General features: G+C 33.7%; 3 protein-coding genes across 3 annotated transcripts; all 3 read left to right on the top strand.

Annotated features, from left to right (window-relative positions):
• Positions 12,260 to 13,525, top strand: LOC109823285. Its single transcript, XM_020389570.1, has one exon. The coding sequence runs from the start codon at positions 12,260 to 12,262 to the stop codon at positions 13,523 to 13,525; it is 1,266 nt and encodes a 421-aa protein (XP_020245159.1).
• LOC109824119 lies at positions 18,304 to 19,350 on the top strand. The gene is made up of 5 exons (XM_020390644.1): positions 18,304 to 18,365; positions 18,456 to 18,572; positions 18,656 to 18,763; positions 18,912 to 19,031; positions 19,112 to 19,350. The coding sequence occupies exons 1-5, from the start codon at positions 18,323 to 18,325 to the stop codon at positions 19,312 to 19,314; spliced, it is 591 nt and encodes a 196-aa protein (XP_020246233.1). The 5' UTR covers positions 18,304 to 18,322; the 3' UTR covers positions 19,315 to 19,350.
• LOC109824120 lies at positions 19,402 to 20,392 on the top strand. The gene is made up of 4 exons (XM_020390645.1): positions 19,402 to 19,651; positions 19,741 to 19,833; positions 19,925 to 20,023; positions 20,175 to 20,392. The coding sequence occupies exons 1-4, from the start codon at positions 19,427 to 19,429 to the stop codon at positions 20,193 to 20,195; spliced, it is 438 nt and encodes a 145-aa protein (XP_020246234.1). The 5' UTR covers positions 19,402 to 19,426; the 3' UTR covers positions 20,196 to 20,392.

Here is a 21,213-nt window from a genome sequence, read left to right as displayed (position 1 = left end):
GCCTTAGTTGTCGAATACTAAGCTTAGTAGTAGACTATGTTAGACCCTAGAGGGGAGGTGATTAGGGTCTTATGCTAATCTAATCCGATTTTATGCCAATTAAAACTTATTTAATAAATTATTCTTACAAGATAGATATACAATATGTTATGAGCAAGAATATGCAATATGAACAAAGAGATATATCCTAGCAAAGAGGTATATGATGAAATATATGCAAGGATATATAAACTAATGCAAGGGTGAAATAAACATAAACTAGATAGTGGGTTAAATAAACAATGAGCAATACACAATGGCGATATAAGATATGGACATGAAAATAAGTGCGCCAATGTAATCTCAAACCCACGATATGATCACGGAGTTCGGACCTTCCGTCCTACGTCTCTGCTCCCCACTCCCGGGGAGAAATCCACCTTCCGTCCTACGTCTCTGCTCCCCACTCCCGGGGAGAAATCCACTATCACAACCGGGTTTTCTATGCTTACCCGAATAACGTTTACTCCCGGGGAGAAATCCACTATCACAACCGGGTTTTCTATGCTTACCCGAATAACGTTTACACCTCATAATGTCGGTTTTCAACGCTCACCGATCAATGTTCACACCTCACAATGTCGGTTTTCAACGCTCACCGATCAACGTTCACACCTCACAATATCAGTTTTTAACGCTCACCGATCAACGTTCATACCTTACACTATCACTCGGTTTTCTAGCTCACCGAAAACTTTACAACAACACACTCGGTTTTCTAGCTCACCGAAAACTTTACAACAACACACTCGGTTTTCTAGCTCACCGAAAACCTTACAATCTCACAATATAACAAATGATTTATTCTCTACAATAGATAAGAACTCAATGTAGGCTTACACTCAATGTTACAACTCTCACCATCCCAAATATACTATGTATGAAAATACAATAAGCTCAAGTTGGTGTGTGTAAATAATGAGTAAAATCAAATCAAATTAAACTAAACTCAAATATAAATACTAGCTTAATAGAATGATAATCAAACAATACAAAATGTAAAGCTAGATAGAGTTTAGAAAACTTCTCCAATAAATGACAAGAGAGAGAGATGGATTGAAGCTCAAATATCAATGAATTGATCTCCACTTTCTCTTGTGGAATTCTTCACAAACCAAACCCTTAAACAAACTTTAAAACCAAACTTAAATTCTTTTAAAACTTGTTTAAAATACTTTTCTAGGGTTACAATGAGAACTGAGATCAATAGGGTATTTATAGCCTCCCAAAACCTTAGGCAAAAGCCCAACAGAAATGACCAAAAAACCAACAGAATCGGAAATCAGATTCTGTACAAAATGACCGTTGGGGTGAACAGTAGTCGATCGTAAAAATCTCGGGGGGGGGGGGGAGCCACTTTCGATGCTCGGAAATTTCCAGAAACCTTTGCGGTCGACCGTAGCGGTCAACCATGGGAATTTTTGAGCTGACGGTCGACCACAAAAATTACTGCTGCCCACTCAGGAAAAGAACCAGGCATGGTCGACCGTGGCGGTCGACCGTGAACTGATATATGAAAATACAGGTATTGAAAGCAGTTTGATGATTTTGAAACCATATTTAAAAATATCAAATAAATTCAGAAAAATACAAAACTTTGGGAAATGATTGTAGACATGATAATACACATGTTACAAAAACTGGTTTTCAGAAAGGACCTCCCAAATGAGAAATATCATTATTTTACAAAATAGTTCAAAACATGAAAATGTAAACATATGAGTTTTGACATTTTAGCTTAACCATGTTTTGAAACATTACAAAATGATTTTGTAGACTTAAAGAAAGATATAAACTATTGTTATGAAGTCTATAAACAATGAATAAGGTATTTTATCAAAATACACATATAATGCACTAAAAACATGATTTTATTGAACTATATAAAATTGATATTGATAAAATCATATATATGCATATAAGTATGAAACAAGAAATGTATTACCAACACACATAATATAACACCTAAACTAAATGTTACCCAAGCAATCTTGATCTTCAATAAGCTTGACATGGTACACTTGCAGATGAAGCTTGAACTTAGATCTTAAACTTGAATTGCGAAGGCTTCAACCACTATATCCGCCAACCTCTATTTGATATGATTGTTATGGTGCAATCCATCCAACCTCCAACATGTTGTTTGTCTATAATAAATAGAATTATACAAACACTAGACAAACAACATTAGAAGTAAATTGTTTATTAAACATCATCAAAACAAAAAGGCCAACAATCTCCCCCTTTTTGATGATGACAAACAATTTACAAAAAAGGATATATGCATGAAAGGAAATGAATATACAATATTATAATTATCATGCATATAAACAAAAAGAATATAAATATTTCTCCCCCATTGACAACATCAAAAATGGAAAAACAAAAGAATAGGGAGAGCGAAATATCCCCCTATCAAAATGCATGAGTGAGTATAAAAATATAGGGATTGCTCCCCCTATCAAAATGCCATATAGAATATATGCAATGAAAGATCATGGCAAACATGTGAGTATGCATACATGCTAAATATTGCTCACATGCTACAAGATAATGAGGACACATGAAGATGTATTACTTATGAAATATGTGTCTCATTACACAACTATAAAAACATAGTGTATAAGAATAGATTTATGAAATTAAAAGAAAGAAGACATGAGAATCATGTAAAAAGTTTTCAAATGAAAACAAATCAACCAATAAAATCATAAATCACAAGTAAATCATATAAGAACATAAAACCCAATCATTATTGATTTTTTAAAATTAAGAGAGGCAATTATATCTAGCTCTTGAGCTAGTATCAACCCATATAAACATTTTAGTATCCGGTAAATAAGATTTGGGAATAAACACCTAATAAACCCGGAGAGTATATAACAACAAACCTCTCATTTAAAATCAAAACTAATAATCATGAAAACAAAAGATTTGATCAAAGAAAAATTATTTTCATAACCAAAAGATTTTAAAGCATAATTTTCAAAACCAAGAAAAGGAAAAATAAGAACACTAAAATTCTTGGTAAAAAAAATTATTTTGGCACCCAAGTATTCTTGGCGCCGGATTGGTTAGGGACATGACCCCTATCATTTAAGCTCAAAGCCCTAGGGTTATGAACCCTCTTGGGCATATGTGGTGCACGTGGAACGTTTGCAAACAAAGGTAAATTATTTAAAGCTTTTTGCAAATGTGAAATATTATCAAAACAAAACTTTCCTAAGTGGCCAAATCTACCACAAACATTACATTTATAAACATGTGGTCTACTAGAAACATTTGGCAAATGAGACTTATTTTTCAAATCAAAACAATATTTGGCCAAATGACCAAAACGACCACAAATATCACATTTAAACACATGAGCATGCTTATGATGAACATGATGAGTATGTGCATGTGTATGTGATGAAGAAGCTAGATGAGACAATGTGGCCTTTATGACTGCAAATTGAGCATTTGTAAATTTTGCTATACAAGTGTGCATAGTGTGTAGATGATTTTGTAACACTAAGTTTAACACACTTGTCCATAAGTTTCTTATGGTTATCAATGCATATATTAAGAGTTGGGTCTAAAGATGAAATGCGATTTTTAACAACATTCAACTCATCATTTGGCACATATGCTATTAAGAGTTGGGTCTAAAGATGAAATGCGATTTTTAACAACATTCAACTCATCATTTGGCACATATGCATTTTTATTAGAAGTAGAACATAAATAGTCATTTATAAAAGAAGCAGTGTTATTTTTTATGTTCTCTACTTCTAATATGGCATTATCTTTTTCATGAAATAAGCTAGTTATAGATGTGGTTAATTTTTTATTTTCCAAAATTAACATGTCATTGTTTTCTTTAAGCATGGTATTTTCTTTTGCAATGACATCCAATTTTGACACTAGCTCCTCATGATCGGATTCTAAATTATCATGCTTGCTTTTTAAATCAATAAAATTATTTTGTAATTTCTTGTAGGCATGCAATAATTTCTCACTAGCACAAGCAAGTTCATCACTAGATAAATCATTAATGGATTCGAACTCGCAAACCTCACTAGGGCTATCGCCTAGTGGCCGTGTGCATGATGCTTCATATGAACTTGAAGCCGGATCCTCCAAAGCTTGTTGGATCGCCTCCAAGTCACCTTGATGTGCTTCAATAAATTTCCATAAGGTGTAAGCACTATCAAAATGAACAAACTTGTTAGACATAGATGATTTAAAAGCATTTAGTAAATATTCTAACAAAATATTATTCATTGTAAACATTCGATGATCATTTTTATTCCACTTGGATTTCTCCGAAGTGAGCATAATGTAAGCATCATCTATAATTTCTCATAAATCAAAGTGTTTAGATTGAACAAAAATTTTAAATCTAACACACCATTGGGTATAGGGAAAATTATCTAATCTAGGAGTAATATTGATGGCATAACCTAAACAAGATGCATCGTTCATATCCATAATGTATATATGCAAGCAAGATACAAAAATCAAAAATTGAATTAGCACAAAAAGATAACTTGGATCTTTAACTCAAGGCGATTAGTCCTTAAATCAAAGAGCACCAAGCTCTGATACCAATTGTTAGACCCTAGAGGGGGGTGATTAGGGTCTTATGCTAATCTAATCCGATTTTATGCCAATTAAAACTTATTAATAAATTATTCTTGCAAGATAGATATACAATATGTTATGAGCAAGAATATACAATATGAATAAAGAGATATATCCTAGCAAGAGGTATAAGATGAAATATATGCAAGGATATATAAACTAATGCAAAGGTGAAATAAACATAAACCAGATAGTGGGTTAAATAAACAATGAGCAATACACAATGGCGATATAAGATATGGACATGAAAATTAGTGCGCCAATGCAATCTCAAACCCACGATATGATCACGGTGTTCGGATCTTCCGTCCTACGTCTCCGCTCCCCGCTCCCGGTGAGAAATCCACTATCACAACCGGGTTTTCTACGCTTACCTGAATAATGTTTAAACCTCACAATATCGGTTTTCAACGCTCACCGATCAACGTTCACACCTCACAATGTCGATTTTCAACGCTCACCGATCAACATTCACACCTCACACTATCACTCGGTTTTCTAGCTCACCAAAAACATTACAACAACACACTCGGTTTTCTAGCTCACCGAAAACCTTACAATCTCATAATATAACAAATGATTTGTTCTCTAGAATAGATGAGAACTCAATATAGGCTCACACTCAATGTTATAACTCTCACCATCCCAAATATACTATGTATGAAAATACAATAAGCTCAAGTGGGTGTGTGTAAACAATAAGTAAAATCAAATCAAATCAAACTAAACTCAAATATAAATACTAGCTTAATAGAATGATAATCAAACAATACAAAATGTAAAGCTAGATAGAGTTTAGAAAACTTCTCCAATAAATGACAAGAGAGAGAGAGATGGATTGAAGCTTAAATATCAATTAATCGATCTCCACTTCCTCTTGTGGAATTCTTCACAAACCAAACCCTTAAACAAACTTTAAAACAAAACTTAAACTCTTTTAAAACTTGTTTAAAATACTTTTCTAGGGTTACAATGAGAACTGAGATCAATGGGGGTATTTATAGCCTCCCAAAACCTCTGGCAAAAGCCCAACAGAAATAACCAAAAAACCAATAGAATCGGAAATCATATTCTGTACAAAATAACCGTTGGGGTAAACGGCGGTCGACCGTGAAAATCTCGCAGTCGATCGCGAGCCACTTTTGAGACTCAGAATTTTCCAGAAACTTTTGCGATCGATCGTGGCAGTCGACTGTGGGAATTTTTGAGCTGACGGTTAACCGTGGCGGTTGACCGCGAAAGTTACTGCTGCCCACTCAGGAAAAGAACCAGACGTGGTCGACCGTGACGGTCGATCGTGAACTAATATATGAAAATACAGGTATTGAAAGCAGTTTGATGATTTTGAAACCCTGTTTAAAAATATCAAATAAATTCTGAAAAATGTAAAACTTTGGAAAATAATTGTAGACATGATAATACACATGCTACAAAAACTGGTTTTCAGAAAGGACCTCCCAAATGAGAAATATCATCATTTTACAAAATAGTCCAAAACATGAAAATGTAAACATATGAGTTTTGATATTTTTGCTTAACCATGCTTTGAAACATTACAAAATGATTTTGTAGACTTAAAGAAAGATATAAACTATTGTTATAAAGTCTATAAACAATGAATATAGTATTTTATCAAAATACACATATAATGCACTAAAAACATGATTTCATTCAACTATATAAAATTGATATTGATGAAGTCATATATATGCATATAAGTATAAAACAAGAAATGTATTTTTAATTGTATTCAATTATTTCACATTAGAACTTAAAAACTCAAAACCATGTATGTATGTATATATATATATATATATATATAGATCTTCAATAAGCTTGACTTGGTACACTTGCGGATGAAGCTTGAACTTGGATCTTAAACTTGAATTGCAAAGGCTTCAACCACTATATCCGCCAACCTCCATTTGATATGATCGTTATAACACAATCCATCCAACCTCCAACATGTTGTTTGTCTACAATAAGGGGTTGTTCGTTTCACAAAAAAAAATTAGGAAATTAAAGAATAGGAAACCTATTTCCTATAATAATTGTTTTGAGGTTGTTTGGTTGGCTTAAAAAAGAAGAAAACTATAGAATAGGAGATGAGATGAGATGAGTTGTCACCTTATTATTGGATGATGTGAGTGATTTTTTAAAAAAAAACTTGTTTTGAGGTTGTTTGGTTGGTTAAAAAAATAAGAAAATAAATTGGAGGTATATTATTGGATGATGTTTTGAGGTTCACTACAATAGACATGTCTATTAGCGACCAATTTTTTTGCGAGAAAATTATTTTCCTCAAAAAATATCACTTTTGACGAGGAAAAAATTGTTTCCTCGGTAAATATCAGTAGGTCTTCTACGAGGAATATATTTTCCTCACAGTAGACCACCTTCTACGATGAAATTTTTAGTTCCTCGCTAAAGATGAACATAATTTGGTCTCCTAACTAGTTATTTTATTAGCGAGGAAATATGTGATTTTGGTGATGAAATTTTTCATCACGAAATGCACATTTAATGAGGAAATAATCATTTCATCGCTGTTCTTTTGGCGAAAAATAGAGGAAAACTCGCCAAATGTAACAGCAACAAAGTATGATCTCCTCGCTGAAGATCCATAATTTGTGAGGAACCATTTCTTTATCAAAAGAATCAATTAGCGAGGAAATAATAGTTTCCTCATTATTAGTTTGGCGTGAAAAAAAACCCCTCCAATTTCAATGGTGGCAAATTTAAGGCTTCCTCGTTAAAAGTTTTTGTTTTTACGAGGAACTGTTTCCTTGTTAAAAAGAACTTATTAGCGAGGAAATCATAGTTTACTCGCTATTAATTTGGCAGAAAAATTTGCAACACCTGCCAAATTCATTTACGACAAATTAAAGGTTTTCTCGCTAAAATTTATGTTTTACGAGGAACTGTTTCCTCGTTAAAAAACCAATTAGCAAGGAAATAATAGTTTCCTCGTTATTAGTTTGGCGGAAAATGTGCAAAATCCACCAATTTCAATAGCAACAAATTTAAGGCTTCCTCGCTAAAAGTTTTTTTTATGAGGAACCGTTTTGTCGACAAAAAGAACCTATTAGCGAGGAAATTATAGTTTTCTCATTATTAATTTGGCTAAAAAATGTGCAACACAAGCCAAATTCATTAACAACAAATTGAATGTTTCCTCACTAATTTTTTTTCTGTTTTACGAGGAACCCTTTCCTTGTTAAAAGAATCAATTAGCAAGGAAATAATAGTTTCCTTATTATTAGATTGGTGGAAAATGTGCAAAACCCGCCAAATAGATATAAACCAAACATGCAATGAAATATTTTATTCCTATTTGTCAATGAAAATAGATATAAACTACATTAGCTTTGAGATGTGGGAGATTCTCCTCACAAGTTTAGGCATTACTTCGATTCTGAACACTCATTAAATAATACATTCTAAGCTTGTATAGATATATCCGCCTCAATTAGATATTTATGCCTCAGCAAGATATTTCCACTTTGAGTATGTTTTAATGCCTCAACCGGGTATCCTATTGTAGTAAGATCTTTCAATCTTGATCACAACAAATTTTCTCTTTGAAAAGATAGCTGAAAGATATACATATGTTTATATTTTCCCCTAACCCCTAAACCCTAAACCCTAAACTCTAAACATGGTCAAAGTAAAATATCAAATTTAACCCTCTTAATAGATATACTCTCTTTGATGCTATGTACATGGAGAAATATGTAATTTAAACAAGAAAGAGTCAAAGCTAACATATATACCGTCAATCTAAAAGAAAAGCGGGATGTCCTGATGAGGAAGCTGGAGAAATTACATGTATCGAAAAAATAGCGGGAGAAATAGCGACCAATCTAAAAAAAAAAATTTGAACAAAAAAGAATGAATAGATTTACCCTAATATCTCTCTCAAATAGATTTACCCTAATATCTCCCTCAATCTCAACACGGCGCTGCAGTGCTGCACTTTGAAACTTAGAGGTTCTCGTTTACATCTAGCCGATCTATTGAGTTTTCAATTTTGGTAAGTACTGAGAATCAATCTTTTATTACTTCGCCCATAGATTCTTTCAATTTTCTTCCTCAATATGTATAAATCTTTTCTGTTTGATTAATCGAGGTCAAGTTTTATGCTAGATCAAGGTCTGATTATCGTCAGAATTTAAATGACTTGGGTTAATTTCAATTGCCCTCTTAATCTCTTATTTTAGATTAGATTATTTGTACAGTTGGTGAACTCTAATTGAATTTTAATGGACAATATTATTGTTTTGAGTTTTGGTGATCCCCGAATTGAGGTGTGAGTTTTATTTTTATCCGTTATTATAAAATCTGATCTTTTTTGTCTATTTGAAACAGTTGCTAATTATATCTCGAAGTAAATTTTTAAAAATAGATATTTTTATTAAAATTAAGGTGGGAAACTAAATTTGTAGGGATAAAAAAAACGGGGGAAACGAATTATAATTACCAAAACGCGATGATTTTTATTTATCCCTCAAAACCGCTCCGCTCTCAGCCTCCCACCCGCGAATTCCCCACGACCCAAAACCTAGCTCGGTGATTTTTATTTCCCCTCAAAACCCCTCCAATCTCAGCCTCCCACCCAACCAGTACCTCCTCACGACCCAAAACCTCCCCTCTCAAAAACCTCCGATCTCACCTCGATCAAGACCTTGAGACCTTCGCTTTCCCTTTCCGATTAAGACCTCGATCAAGACCTCGTGCAATTGTGGTTGCGTCTCACCCCTTTCCGATTTTTGGCAATTGCATGTGCTGATCGCCTCACCCCCACAAAGGTATTTTGGATTTTCCTATTTTTGAGATTAAATTATTCATTCAACTTGTAAAAATTCCCAATCCCTTGTTGATTCTGTGCATGTAATTCTGTAGAGAAAAACTCTCTGCTTTTCTATTCTATACAAAAAAGAAGTAATTTTAGTTATTGTTCTTATTAGGAAAACAGTAATCAAGATCTAAATATTTTATGCTCTCCCTCAACCAATTTGAAATTTCTAATTTTTTCTGTACAAAGTAGTATATTTTTATTTGAAAATTTATGAACTATTTTTAGGATTAAAAGAAAAAAATTAATCTAATACTCTCCACAACCATGTACATAGTAGTATAATTTCTAACTTTTGTTCTTATTAGAAACAGTTGTCTACTTTAATGTCAATAATCCATGTTTTATATATGTTTGTAGATGATCCAATATAGCAATGTTTTATATATGTTTTATTTGAAAATTTATGAGCTTGCGTTCAGTAAGAATGTTTTATATATGTTTGTAGATGATCCAATATAGCAAGTAGACAACAACTTAATTTTTATAATCCAAAATTGCATGTTTTCACATAAACAATATTATTAACGGAGTTGACACTCCCATGTTAACAGACCTGAGGTAGTAATAAAATTTAGCAGTTTTTTTCCAGGACATCTTAACCTTAATTATTGTGTATCAAACTGTTTGATGGGGAGAATAGAATTACAGACCTGTCATATGTTGGATATTGGATACAATCATGAAACACGTACTCAGCAATTAGAAAATTGTGAGTATCTAGCTTAAATTTGGAACATACATTTGCTGTTCTAAGTCAAAAATCTCGTTAGGAAATCAAGGTCATTCTAGAATTATACGCTGTATGAATGTATATTCAACTATTGCATGTATGCAGAATTCAATACCAAGGCAAAGGATTTCCTTACCTAAATAGATATCATGCACTAAAGATATTCTGCATCAGTGTAAGCAAACCATAGTCCCTGCTACCAACCCTATAATTTAGTACCTAACAGGTATAACGTTTTTTATTAGGTAAAATTTAGTTTCCACATGTATTGGAGCTAGGAAGTTTTTTAATCATATTGAGAAGCAAAATGTGTGCTGCAGTGCCTCATTTCTGACGCCGGATATTGAGGGAAGTAGCACATATTGCTCTGTAAAGTAACATTACAAAATGCGATTACAATTAGAGAAGACACTGGTCAACTTTGATTTAGCTTAATCCAATAAACTATATCAGAATAAATGCAATGAGGAAAAAACTCGTTGCCTTATTCAGATATTCCTCAATTGTTATATGTTGTCCCTCTTTAGATCCTTTTACTGGTTCGAGTTGCCTTCTATCTAATCATTTCTTTGGTTCATATCTTAAAATTTTCTTTTCGTTTCAATCAAGACTAACATCATTAGGAGTCTAGTCAGATTATCAAACTTTAGAATTCTTAATAGAGAGTTACAATAGATATATTTAAATGTGATAAAATTGGAAAAAAGAAAATTTATTTTAAGTGTGGTTTTTTTAATCTACTGATTTCTGTAGTACGTGCTTATTTATAGGATAAAAACCATGGAATCACGTACAACGCGCAAACAAAACAAATCATCAACATCAAGATAAACAAAAGGGTAAAAGTAAACAGGAAGTTACCTTGAGAAATCGGTTGTCCTACCAACCTCAAATTCCTATTTCTCCTAGGCACTGCGTAAAAGAGAAACAAAAAGGTAAAAGTAAACAGGAAGTTACCTTGAAATATCATGCATTTAGTTTTGGACCCTAGTTTTTCTCATCTCTTCTCTAATTTTCTCATCTCTTCTCTAATTTTCTCATTCAATTCTCGAAGCGTGGAGGGGTACAAGAACTACACGGTCGGTGGCTCTCTGAGTTGGTTTGACAGCTTGATTTTGTAACTAGTTCTTTGTCAGTGTTATATATAGACAATGACCATTCCCTTATCCTCCCAGTAAAGTAATGAAATAGTGACAATAATGCAAAGCATTTTAGTTACCTCCATTTTCTTGAAGTAAAAAGGTGAAAACATTTTCTCTAAATGTATTAGTAGCTAGCCCTGAACCTATATTCTTTTCCAAGATTAGCATTTTTGTGGTTATTAGATTTTGTTATTTGATTTAACACTAGTAAACCACTTTACTGCTGGTATTTTCTGGTGGTAAAAGTAATACTTACCCACCAAAAATGGGTACACAAGATAGACACTGACCATTCTCTGGTCCTCCCCAAAAATGTAATGAAATGGTGATGAGATAAATGCAAAACATTTTAGTTATTTCTATTTTTGATGTAAAAAGGTGAAAAACATTTTCCTTAAATATGTTAGTAACTAGTCTTGAATCTATATCCTTTTCCAAGATGAGCAGATCATTTAATATTGTAATTTGACTTGGCCCTCAAGGATTTTGAGACAAAATCACTTTAATGTTGGTATTTTCGGATGGTAAAAGAAATATTCACCCACCCAAAATGGGTATAAAACATAGACAATGATTATTCTCTAGTCCTCCCTGATAATGAAGCTTAACCATGTACTAACTAGTTCTTTTATGCTTGATTTTTTCTATGGCTGTTGAAGTGTACCTCAATAAATCAATAATCAACGTTAATATCTCATTTTTATCACTTAATTAACAAAAAATATTATAATTATCGATTAACCACATGTAAGTTAGATCATAGGTACAAATGTTGGTTATGTATCTTTTTTATGATTGGTCATACTGTTTCTCAATGGGGAACCCCTTGTTTTTTATTATAGGTACATGATGGACAGAAGTTGAATGTTTGTTAGAGATAGGTTTCACAACCCTGACTTCACCAATGGTTTACAAACATTTCTGGATGCTGCGAAACAACACCTAGATCATGAAAATAAGACGCGTTGCCCCTGTGTTAAATGTCAAAATGCCTTGACGTGTCTTTCTCTACCCGAGATACGCAGACATATACTTGTGAATGGGTTTGCACAACATTACACGACATGGACTGAGCATGGGGAAGATTGTGTTGATGTCGCAGACGACCAAATGTATGAGGATTTTGAAAGTGACAGTGAGGATGATGATGATGATGATGCTGCGATGTTGGACATGTTAAATGATGTCCAAGGGGCTATAAGTATGGAGACAGATGATGAGAATGATATTTATATTAAAAAATATGATTATTTGTTTAATGAAGCTCAACGAGAACTATACCCGGGTTGTACAAAGTTCTCTACATTATCTTATATTATAAAATTAATGCAGATCAAGATAGATGGTCGTTGGAGCAATAAAAGTTTTAAAAATCTACTGAAATTGTTAAATGACTCATATCCAAAAGGTGCATCCATACCAACATCGAACTATGAAGCTAAAAATATGTTGCTAGAATTGGGCTTGGGGTATGAATCCATTTATGCATGCAAGTATGACTGTGCACTGTTTTATGGGAAAGAGAATAAGAAACTGGATGAATGTCCAGTGTGCAAGGAGCCGAGATACAAGTCTTGTGATGGCAAATGCAAGAAAGTTCCACAAAAAGTCTTGCGTTATTTTCCATTGAAGCCGAGACTTCGGAGGTTGTATATGTCGAGACATACAGCGACTGAAATGAAATGGCATAAAAAAAGAAGACAAAATGAAGAGGGTTTCCTACGACATCCAGCTGATTCTGCCGAGTGGAAACACTTTGATCAAGAGTATCCTGATTTTGCTGCAGATTGTCGAAATGTGAGGTTGGGGCTTGCTACAGATGGTTTTAATCCATTTGGAAACATGAGCACTAGTTATAGTATGTGGCCAGTTATGCTAGTGCCGTACAATCTGCCTCCTTGGAAATGCATGAAAGGAGTGTATTCAATGATGTCATTACTCATACCTGGTCCTCGAGCACCTGGGAAAGACATTGATGTGTATCTTCGTCCATTAATAGACGAATTAAAAGAATTGTGGGATATTGGAGTTGAAACTTTTGATGCCTCTGTTGGGAGAAATTTTAATTTGCAGGCATGTGTATTGTGGACTATAAATGATTTTCCTGCTTACGGAAATTTATCTAGGTAGAGCACAAAAGGGTACAAAGCTTGTCCTGTTTGTAACGAAGATGTAACTTCAGAGGGGTTGAGAGGAAAATTATGTTTTATGGGATCTCGACGAAATTTGCCTGAGGATCATGAGTGGAGAAGGAGTAAATATTTTAATGGTTTAGTTGAAGATCGTCCTCCTCCCAGATTATTTTCTGGGGATGACATATTGCGGCAATTAGATCGTGTTTATAAAGCTAGGCCTGGAAAACATCCTGACAATCCTGATTTAAAGTGACAACGTGAGCCTCATGAGCTAAACTGGACTAGAAAGAGTATTCTTTTTTGAGTTAGAGTATTGGTCCAAGCTCAGGTTGAGACATAATATTGATGTGATGCATGTTGAAAAAAATATATGTGATAGTGTCATTGGTACTTTGTTGAATATAGATGGGAAAACAAAAGACACCAACAAGGCTCGTTTGGACTTGGCAGATAGGAAGATAAGAAAAGAATTGCATCTCACACGTCAAGGGAATAAATTGAAGAAGCCTCATGCTAGATATGTTTTGAAATTGGAATACCGTAGGCTGTTTTGTAAGTTCCTCAAAGTTGTCAAATTTCCTGATGGGTATGCTGCTAATATTTGTAAAAATGTGAACATTGTCGATGGGAAGATACATAATTTAAAAAATCATGATTGCCATGTTTTACTTCAACGCCTCCTCCCAGTTGGTATTCGTTCATATTTGGACAAGGATGTGTGCACTGCAATTGTTGAGCTGGCCATTTTTTTCCAACAGATATGTGCAAAAACTTTAAAGGTGTCAGACTTGGAAAGAATGGAGAAGGAGATTGTTATAATATTGTGCAAATTAGAGAGAATTTTTCCACCGGCTTTTTTTGATGTAATGGTTCACTTGGCAGTCCATTTACCTCGTGAAGCTTTGCTTGGTGGTCCAGTTACCTATCGGTGGATGTATCCTATTGAGAGAAATTTAGGAACATATAAAAAGTATGTTACAAATAAAGCTCGACCTGAAGGTTCTATTGCAGAAGCATATATTGTCAATGAAGCAGTGACATTTTGTTCTATGTATTTTCGTGAGATTGAAACCCGTATCAATCGGGCAGAACGAAATGTCGATGTAGAAGATGACCAAGTAGTAGATGGTTTATCGATTTTCTCTCAGAAAGTTCGTCCATTCTGCGGAAAAAATATATACTATTAGACCGGAAGGAAGTGAATAAAGCTCATTGGTATGTACTATACAACTGTGACGAGGTGAAACCTTATCTTAAGTAAGTGTCTTTTTTTGCATTTGTGTGTATTGAGTTTAATTTTTTTAATTCAGATTAAAGATTGAATTATCTAATTTGTACCTGTAGGGAACATGAGGATGAGTTAAGGCAAACAAGTAACCATAAGTTGTATGAAAGACAAGAAAATGAGTTCCCTGATTGGTTTGAAAAAAAAGTAAGTTCATACACAATTTTAAAGAGTAGTTAGTTATTGTATATGACCACTATGCTAACTTTCTTGTTTCAATTGTTATTCATAGATGATTAAAAAGAGAGAAAATGGATTGATAGATGCAACCGATGAGAAGCTTTATTGTCTAGCATGTAAACCAGATTTACATGTTCATACGTACACTAGTTGTATCGTGGATGGAGTTAGATATCATACAAAAGATCTTGATGATCATCGGACAACTCAAAATAGTGGGGTGTATGTCCCTGGAGTTTTTATTGGCGGAAGTCATGATTATTATGGTGTTTTGCTAAGTATTGTGAAGTTAACGTACTTAGATATGAATCAAGTTTTCTTATTCAAGTGTAAATGGTTCAACACCGATGAATCAAGTAGAGACGAAAGGAGAAGAATGATACGGTATGATTATAATCTTACTAGCATTAATACAAGCTCTATGTGGTATGATGATGAACCATTCATACTTGCTATGGAAGCCCAACAAGTGTTTTATCTCGATGACTGTAAGTTGGGTTCACCCTGGAAAGTTGTACAAAAGGTGCAATTGAGAAACGTGTGGGATGTTCCGAAGGTCGAGGATACAAGTGGAGTGATAGTTGAGGATGATGTAGATCCTGTAACAAATGATGCTTATCAACAAGACGAGTTTAATGATGTTCACTGGTTCGTTCAAGAAGAGGGCCTTGAAACTCCAGAATTGCATCTTAATGATATTGACCCAGAAATTGTTGCTTCAGAGGTTGTGAACGATGATTGGATGAATGATGGTAGTGAAGATAATTTGATAAATGATGATACTGAAGAAGAAGATGATCCGGAAGATGGTGATGAAGAACCAATCATTTCAAGTGATGATGAGGATAGTGATTAGTTTATATCATAATTTTAATGTTTTTTTTTGTGCGAGATGTTTTAGTTTGACATAATTTGATAAATGTAGGTATAATTTTACTGTTATTTTTTCTTGATGATGCGATTACGTTGCAAGATTAAGAGGGTGATGCTTGAATTAGTAGTAAAATCTCCTTCTTTTTGTCATTTGTTGAAAGTGGTTTAGTAGCTATAATTGTAAGTAGTTTTTGAATCCATGTCGTGAGGATGTTTCCAATAAGTCTGGATGCTACTTGTCCAGCCTTTTCTTCTATTTCTCCAGTTTCAGATCTTACATGTATTCCCCAGCTTATTGTTAGAGCCTTTAACCCTTCCATATCCATGTCGCAGTTGCATGTCTGTTGCCACATTTGCCTTTTCATATGGTATATTGTGTTCTTTATAGCTTTGTTAGTCCCAGTTTCCTCTCTCTGTCTATTTCCCATTTTCATAGGAGCTCTGTAATGTTACAATGGTTTCAGGATATATCATCCATATTCCCTTTCGTGAAGAGCAATGAAGTCCTTGCAATGTTTTTTGCATTATGTTCTCTATCTTTGAATTTATTTTACTTTCTTGCAAAAAACAAAATGGTTTTTTTGCTCTTTTCTGATAGTATCAAGCACATACCACATATAGCAAGGTTTTCTTCTATCATATATACTTCTGATCTAATTTTCATATCTTGGTATTATTATCAGCCACCATTAATTTCTACTCAAGAAAGTTCATTACAATCTTTATATATGCCCCAATTTTCGAAATGTTTTTGATTTGTTGATATGATACTGTTTCGATTCACTTAGGATAAATGTGGTCCAAGTATTGACTCATTGCAATCATAAAACCATATTATTTTTCCTAGTAACTTGAAATGATATCATTTTTATACCGTTTCATTAACTTTACATTCTAGACTTTGTATGCTGCTTATGTTGGTACTTGGTAGCTTGCTGTAGAACTACAGTCGCATTCTGGCGAATTTTTATTTTTGTTTATGGTGCCATATGAATCTCACCAGTTAGATGTTATTCTTTTTGAGGGAAAAGTATGTATATTGTATTTGACATATTGTGCAAAGCTCTATTTATAATTACAGCAGTGATGGAAGCTTTCATAGCTTTGTGTCATTGTTGTGCATTATGTCTTGTTACTAGTTGTTCATTGTGCTAGTGTTGAAGGCATTTTCTCTTTCCTAATATTATTAGCCGTCCAGAATTCTCTTTTTTCTACTGATGTACTTTAGCTTATAAACGTCACAGATTGCAGATGTATGGTCCTGTGGAGTTACTCTATATGTCATGTTAGTGGGTGCATATCCATTTGAGGACCCTGAAGAACCTAGGAATTTTCGCAAGACAATACAGGTTAGATTTTATCTTCTTGTCATATGAGCCATTGTTAGATCAGTTTGATTAATTTTCTATTTTTACAACGCATATTAGGTTCACATATTATATTAATGTTTTATAAGTAATTAGAATGGGATAATACTAGTTTTGGGCTTTAATTATAGTTGAGAGTATTGCCTAATTGCGTTTATTGAAACCTTAAAACTCTCAAGTCTAGTTACTAACATGAGCATAGTAATTGAGCAGAGATAAACCAAGAGTGATGTCAGTCTGATCACGATTAATGCAAAATTTTATATGTCACACAGTATTCAACCACAAAAGTACAAAAATCATACTTTACAAATCAAAGAACCATAACTAAAAATACACAGAAAAAACAAGAAGAAGAAGAAGAAGAACAGACTCAAGCAAATAGACAGCGCATATTAGGGGTGCAATATTCTATTCCTGATTATGTTCACATATCTGAGGAGTGCCAGCATCTGATCTCAAGAATATAACTAACTACCAAGATATGAAAATTGTGTATAACTAACTTACTATGAATTTACTATATTCTGTTCCTGATTATGTTCACATATCTGAGGAGTGCCAGCATCTGTTCCCTGATCTCAAGAATTTTTTCTCATGACATGATAGTTTTAGTAGAATACCTTGCATGAAGGAAAATGTTGTGTAGGGATTTTAAGGCACATATATAACTATATATTACTAGCATTGCTGCATGTGCGTGTGCATATGCACGTGCGAAGACATAAATTATTTTTTAACAAATTGTCAAATTCTGTTAAGGTCTCAACATCCCGATTTTCTGCTTCAGCTTGTTCTTCATCATGCCAGGGCTGTACTTGATTAGCCACACACACACACACACACACACACACACACACACACATGTTCCATGATCAAAAAAGAAAATATGGATAAATAAGGGAGAAACATGAGATAGTTTTATCAAAAGAGTCTTACATCTCCATCCAATGTATCAATGGCTTCAAACTCTGGCGATCCAGTAGGATAGAGGTCATCTCCTTCATTTCCAATGTAAGTTTTAGTATATAAACGGAATTTTGTGCATTTTGACCTTTCTAATTGTTTGATAATAAACAGTGAGAAGATGTACCGTAACAAAACGCCTACCGTTCAGAGTTCTACTTCTGGTAAGTAGTGCATATTTCTCTTATAATTCATGATTCATTCACTTGGTTGATTAGAATATTATTATCAATTTAACGTTTATGTAACAACAGGTAATGCACCAAGTAATCAATCACATGCAGAATTATTGAAAAAGAAACGTTCTTATGCAGCAACTAGTTATCTGCCATACGTGAATTCTACGGGGAATGGACCCGGTTCTAATCCGAGTAAATATGCAATCTTCATTTTACTGCTAGAATATTTAAGTACTGTTAGTTTTTACTTATCTAACAAGTGTGTATGCTAATAGGTACAAAACGTACTCGTCTGCAAACTTCCAATCAAGAATGCCAAAATTCTGTAGCAGATGGACTGAATTCTAGTAGTACTGTTGTCACCACAGAACGAACTACTACTGGTAAGTGGTGTTGAATTGAGTTGAATTCAGTTGAATTGAGCAGAATTGAATTATTTTCCTCTAAAAGGTGCAGAGAAGCTGAATTGAATTTCATTTTTATCAATTGCAAATTACAAGGGTATACCTAAACTACAAACTTGAATGACAGGGATTAGAGTTAGTGCACGTCTTCAGCAACAAAGTGTTAATGATCAGCCAGTGGTAAACACCATAGCTGAAGAGCGAGATGATAATGTGATGTCAGATATTAATCAGGAGCCTCCTTCAGGTATACAAAACATTATATACAAATATTTTGAGAATTAAATATACGTATGTGTTATGTTCTTAATAAAAATTATGTCAAAGGTACAACCAAAAAGGTGCGAGGGAAGACAAGAGGAGTGAATGCAGATAAGGTGTTCTCCCAATTGAATTCTAAAATACCTGTGACTCTGACTGAAGAAAATGGCAGAGCTACGGGCCCTTATGCTGAGATGTTTGCAAATGATATTGGTTACACAATTCGAAACTACGCCCCCACTGAATGTGGAAAAATGGAAGAAGATTGAAAAAGCAGATGTGGAGAACTTGATCAAGAGAATGCAGGTTAGTGATGATTTGTTTTGCTAAAGGCATTATATTGGTTGCTTTGATTTGTTATATTTAGTTTGACATGAAATTATGCCTGTGCAGAATAAATTTGAATTTGATATGTCGCTCCCTTGGGTCCAGAGATATGTAATTACAACATGTCAGACCGTATATTGTAATTTTCGTTATAAGTTAAAGAAACATTTTGAGCAGTTTTCAACAATTGAGGAGGCAATTGAAAACAAACATGAAGCTGTCAAGACTCAGGAAGAATGGGAGTTTCTTTGCACTCATTTTTCTAGTGAAAAGTTTAAGGTACAATATCTTTTTTATTTTTCTCCACGCATTACATTTTTTTTTATTTTCATTTACTTCTTTCTAACTGTATGTCTCAATAATTTTAGATTCGCTCAGAGAAGAATGTTCTTAATAGGTCAAAGTTGACATATCACCACAAAGCTGGGTCAAAATCATTTATGTCACACCAAGAGCAAATTGTAAGACACTTTTTAGTTTTGCTTATAAATTTGTAACTTAATTGTGTACATATATATATGCTAAAAATGAAAACATGGTTGAATGCAATAGGCAACACAGACTGGAGAGATGCAATGTGCAATTGATCGTTTTGAAACAGAGTATAGAAGTACAAAAAAAGGATGGGACTTGGGAGCAAAGGAAAAATGGGTAAGTAACGTGTCAATGATGCATGCTTTTATAATATTTTAAGAATATAGGTGAAACTGATATTACTGTTCTAAAGAGGATTATATTGATTAGGTTGTAATTAAGAAGTTGCATATGATTGAACTGAATATATATATATTTTTACTGATAGGATCAAATGATAAAGATGTGAGCAGATACCACTCAACCTGATGGAACTCGAACAATGACAGATGAGGAAATTTGTGCAAAAGTTCTCAAAGTCAAATCAGGCTACATTAAGGGCTGTGGTTTTGGCCCTAGACCACCACCATTAAGGTTCTCTCGTTCTTCAATGAGTAAAATGTCTGAAACGAATAAAGAGTTGCAAGAATAGCTTCAAGAGACCCAACAACTTGTAGGAACTCAACAATAGAAGATCGATGCGCAAAATGAGGTAATCCAAAGATTGGAGGAGCAAGCCAAAAAAATTTGAGGAGTTTATGGCTAATTTTTCGAGGCAACATCCATCAGCTTAGTATTCTTAGTGACTTAAACATGGAGAAATGTTTCTTTGATCGTGTTGCATTTGTTATTGCTTTAGACTAGTATTGTTACTTATGGTAGTACCTTTCTTGCTTTATTTATTTTAATTGTTTTGATGTACTGTAGTGACAATTAATGATAATTATTTATATTTTGTGTTTTTCTTGTAATAGCATTATTATTGATGAAATAAAATTTCCCCATTATAAGTTTTCTCGCTATATATTTAGGTCGATGAAAGTAAATTTCCTCAAAATAGACCCTACAACTTAAGGTGACGAAAATATGTTTCCTCGCAATAGGTCACATACTTATATCGTTAAAAGAATATTTCCTCGTTATAGAGTATACTGCTTACGTCGACAAAAACATATTTCCTCGCTATAGTGAATACAACCTATAACGGCAAAAGTAATTTTCCTCGCTATAGACCATATAACCTAAAAACATATTTCCTCGCTATAGTGATACAACCTATAACGGCAAAAGTAATTTTCCTCGCTATAGACCATATAACCTATATCGACAAATGTAAATTTCCTCGTAATTGAATTTCTTTGGTGAGGAATATGAGGTACAACCTACAACGACAAATTTAAATTTCCTCATCTTTGAGTCTCTTTACAGAGGAACTGTTTCCACGAGAAAAAGATACATATAATGAAGAAAATCAATTTCCTCGTTAA

Source organism: Asparagus officinalis, chromosome 9 (assembly GCF_001876935.1).
Source record: "Asparagus officinalis chromosome 9, Aspof.V1, whole genome shotgun sequence".
In the NCBI taxonomy this organism is placed as follows: Eukaryota; Viridiplantae; Streptophyta; class Magnoliopsida; order Asparagales; family Asparagaceae; genus Asparagus; species Asparagus officinalis.
This window is presented reverse-complemented; position numbering and strand designations above follow the sequence as displayed.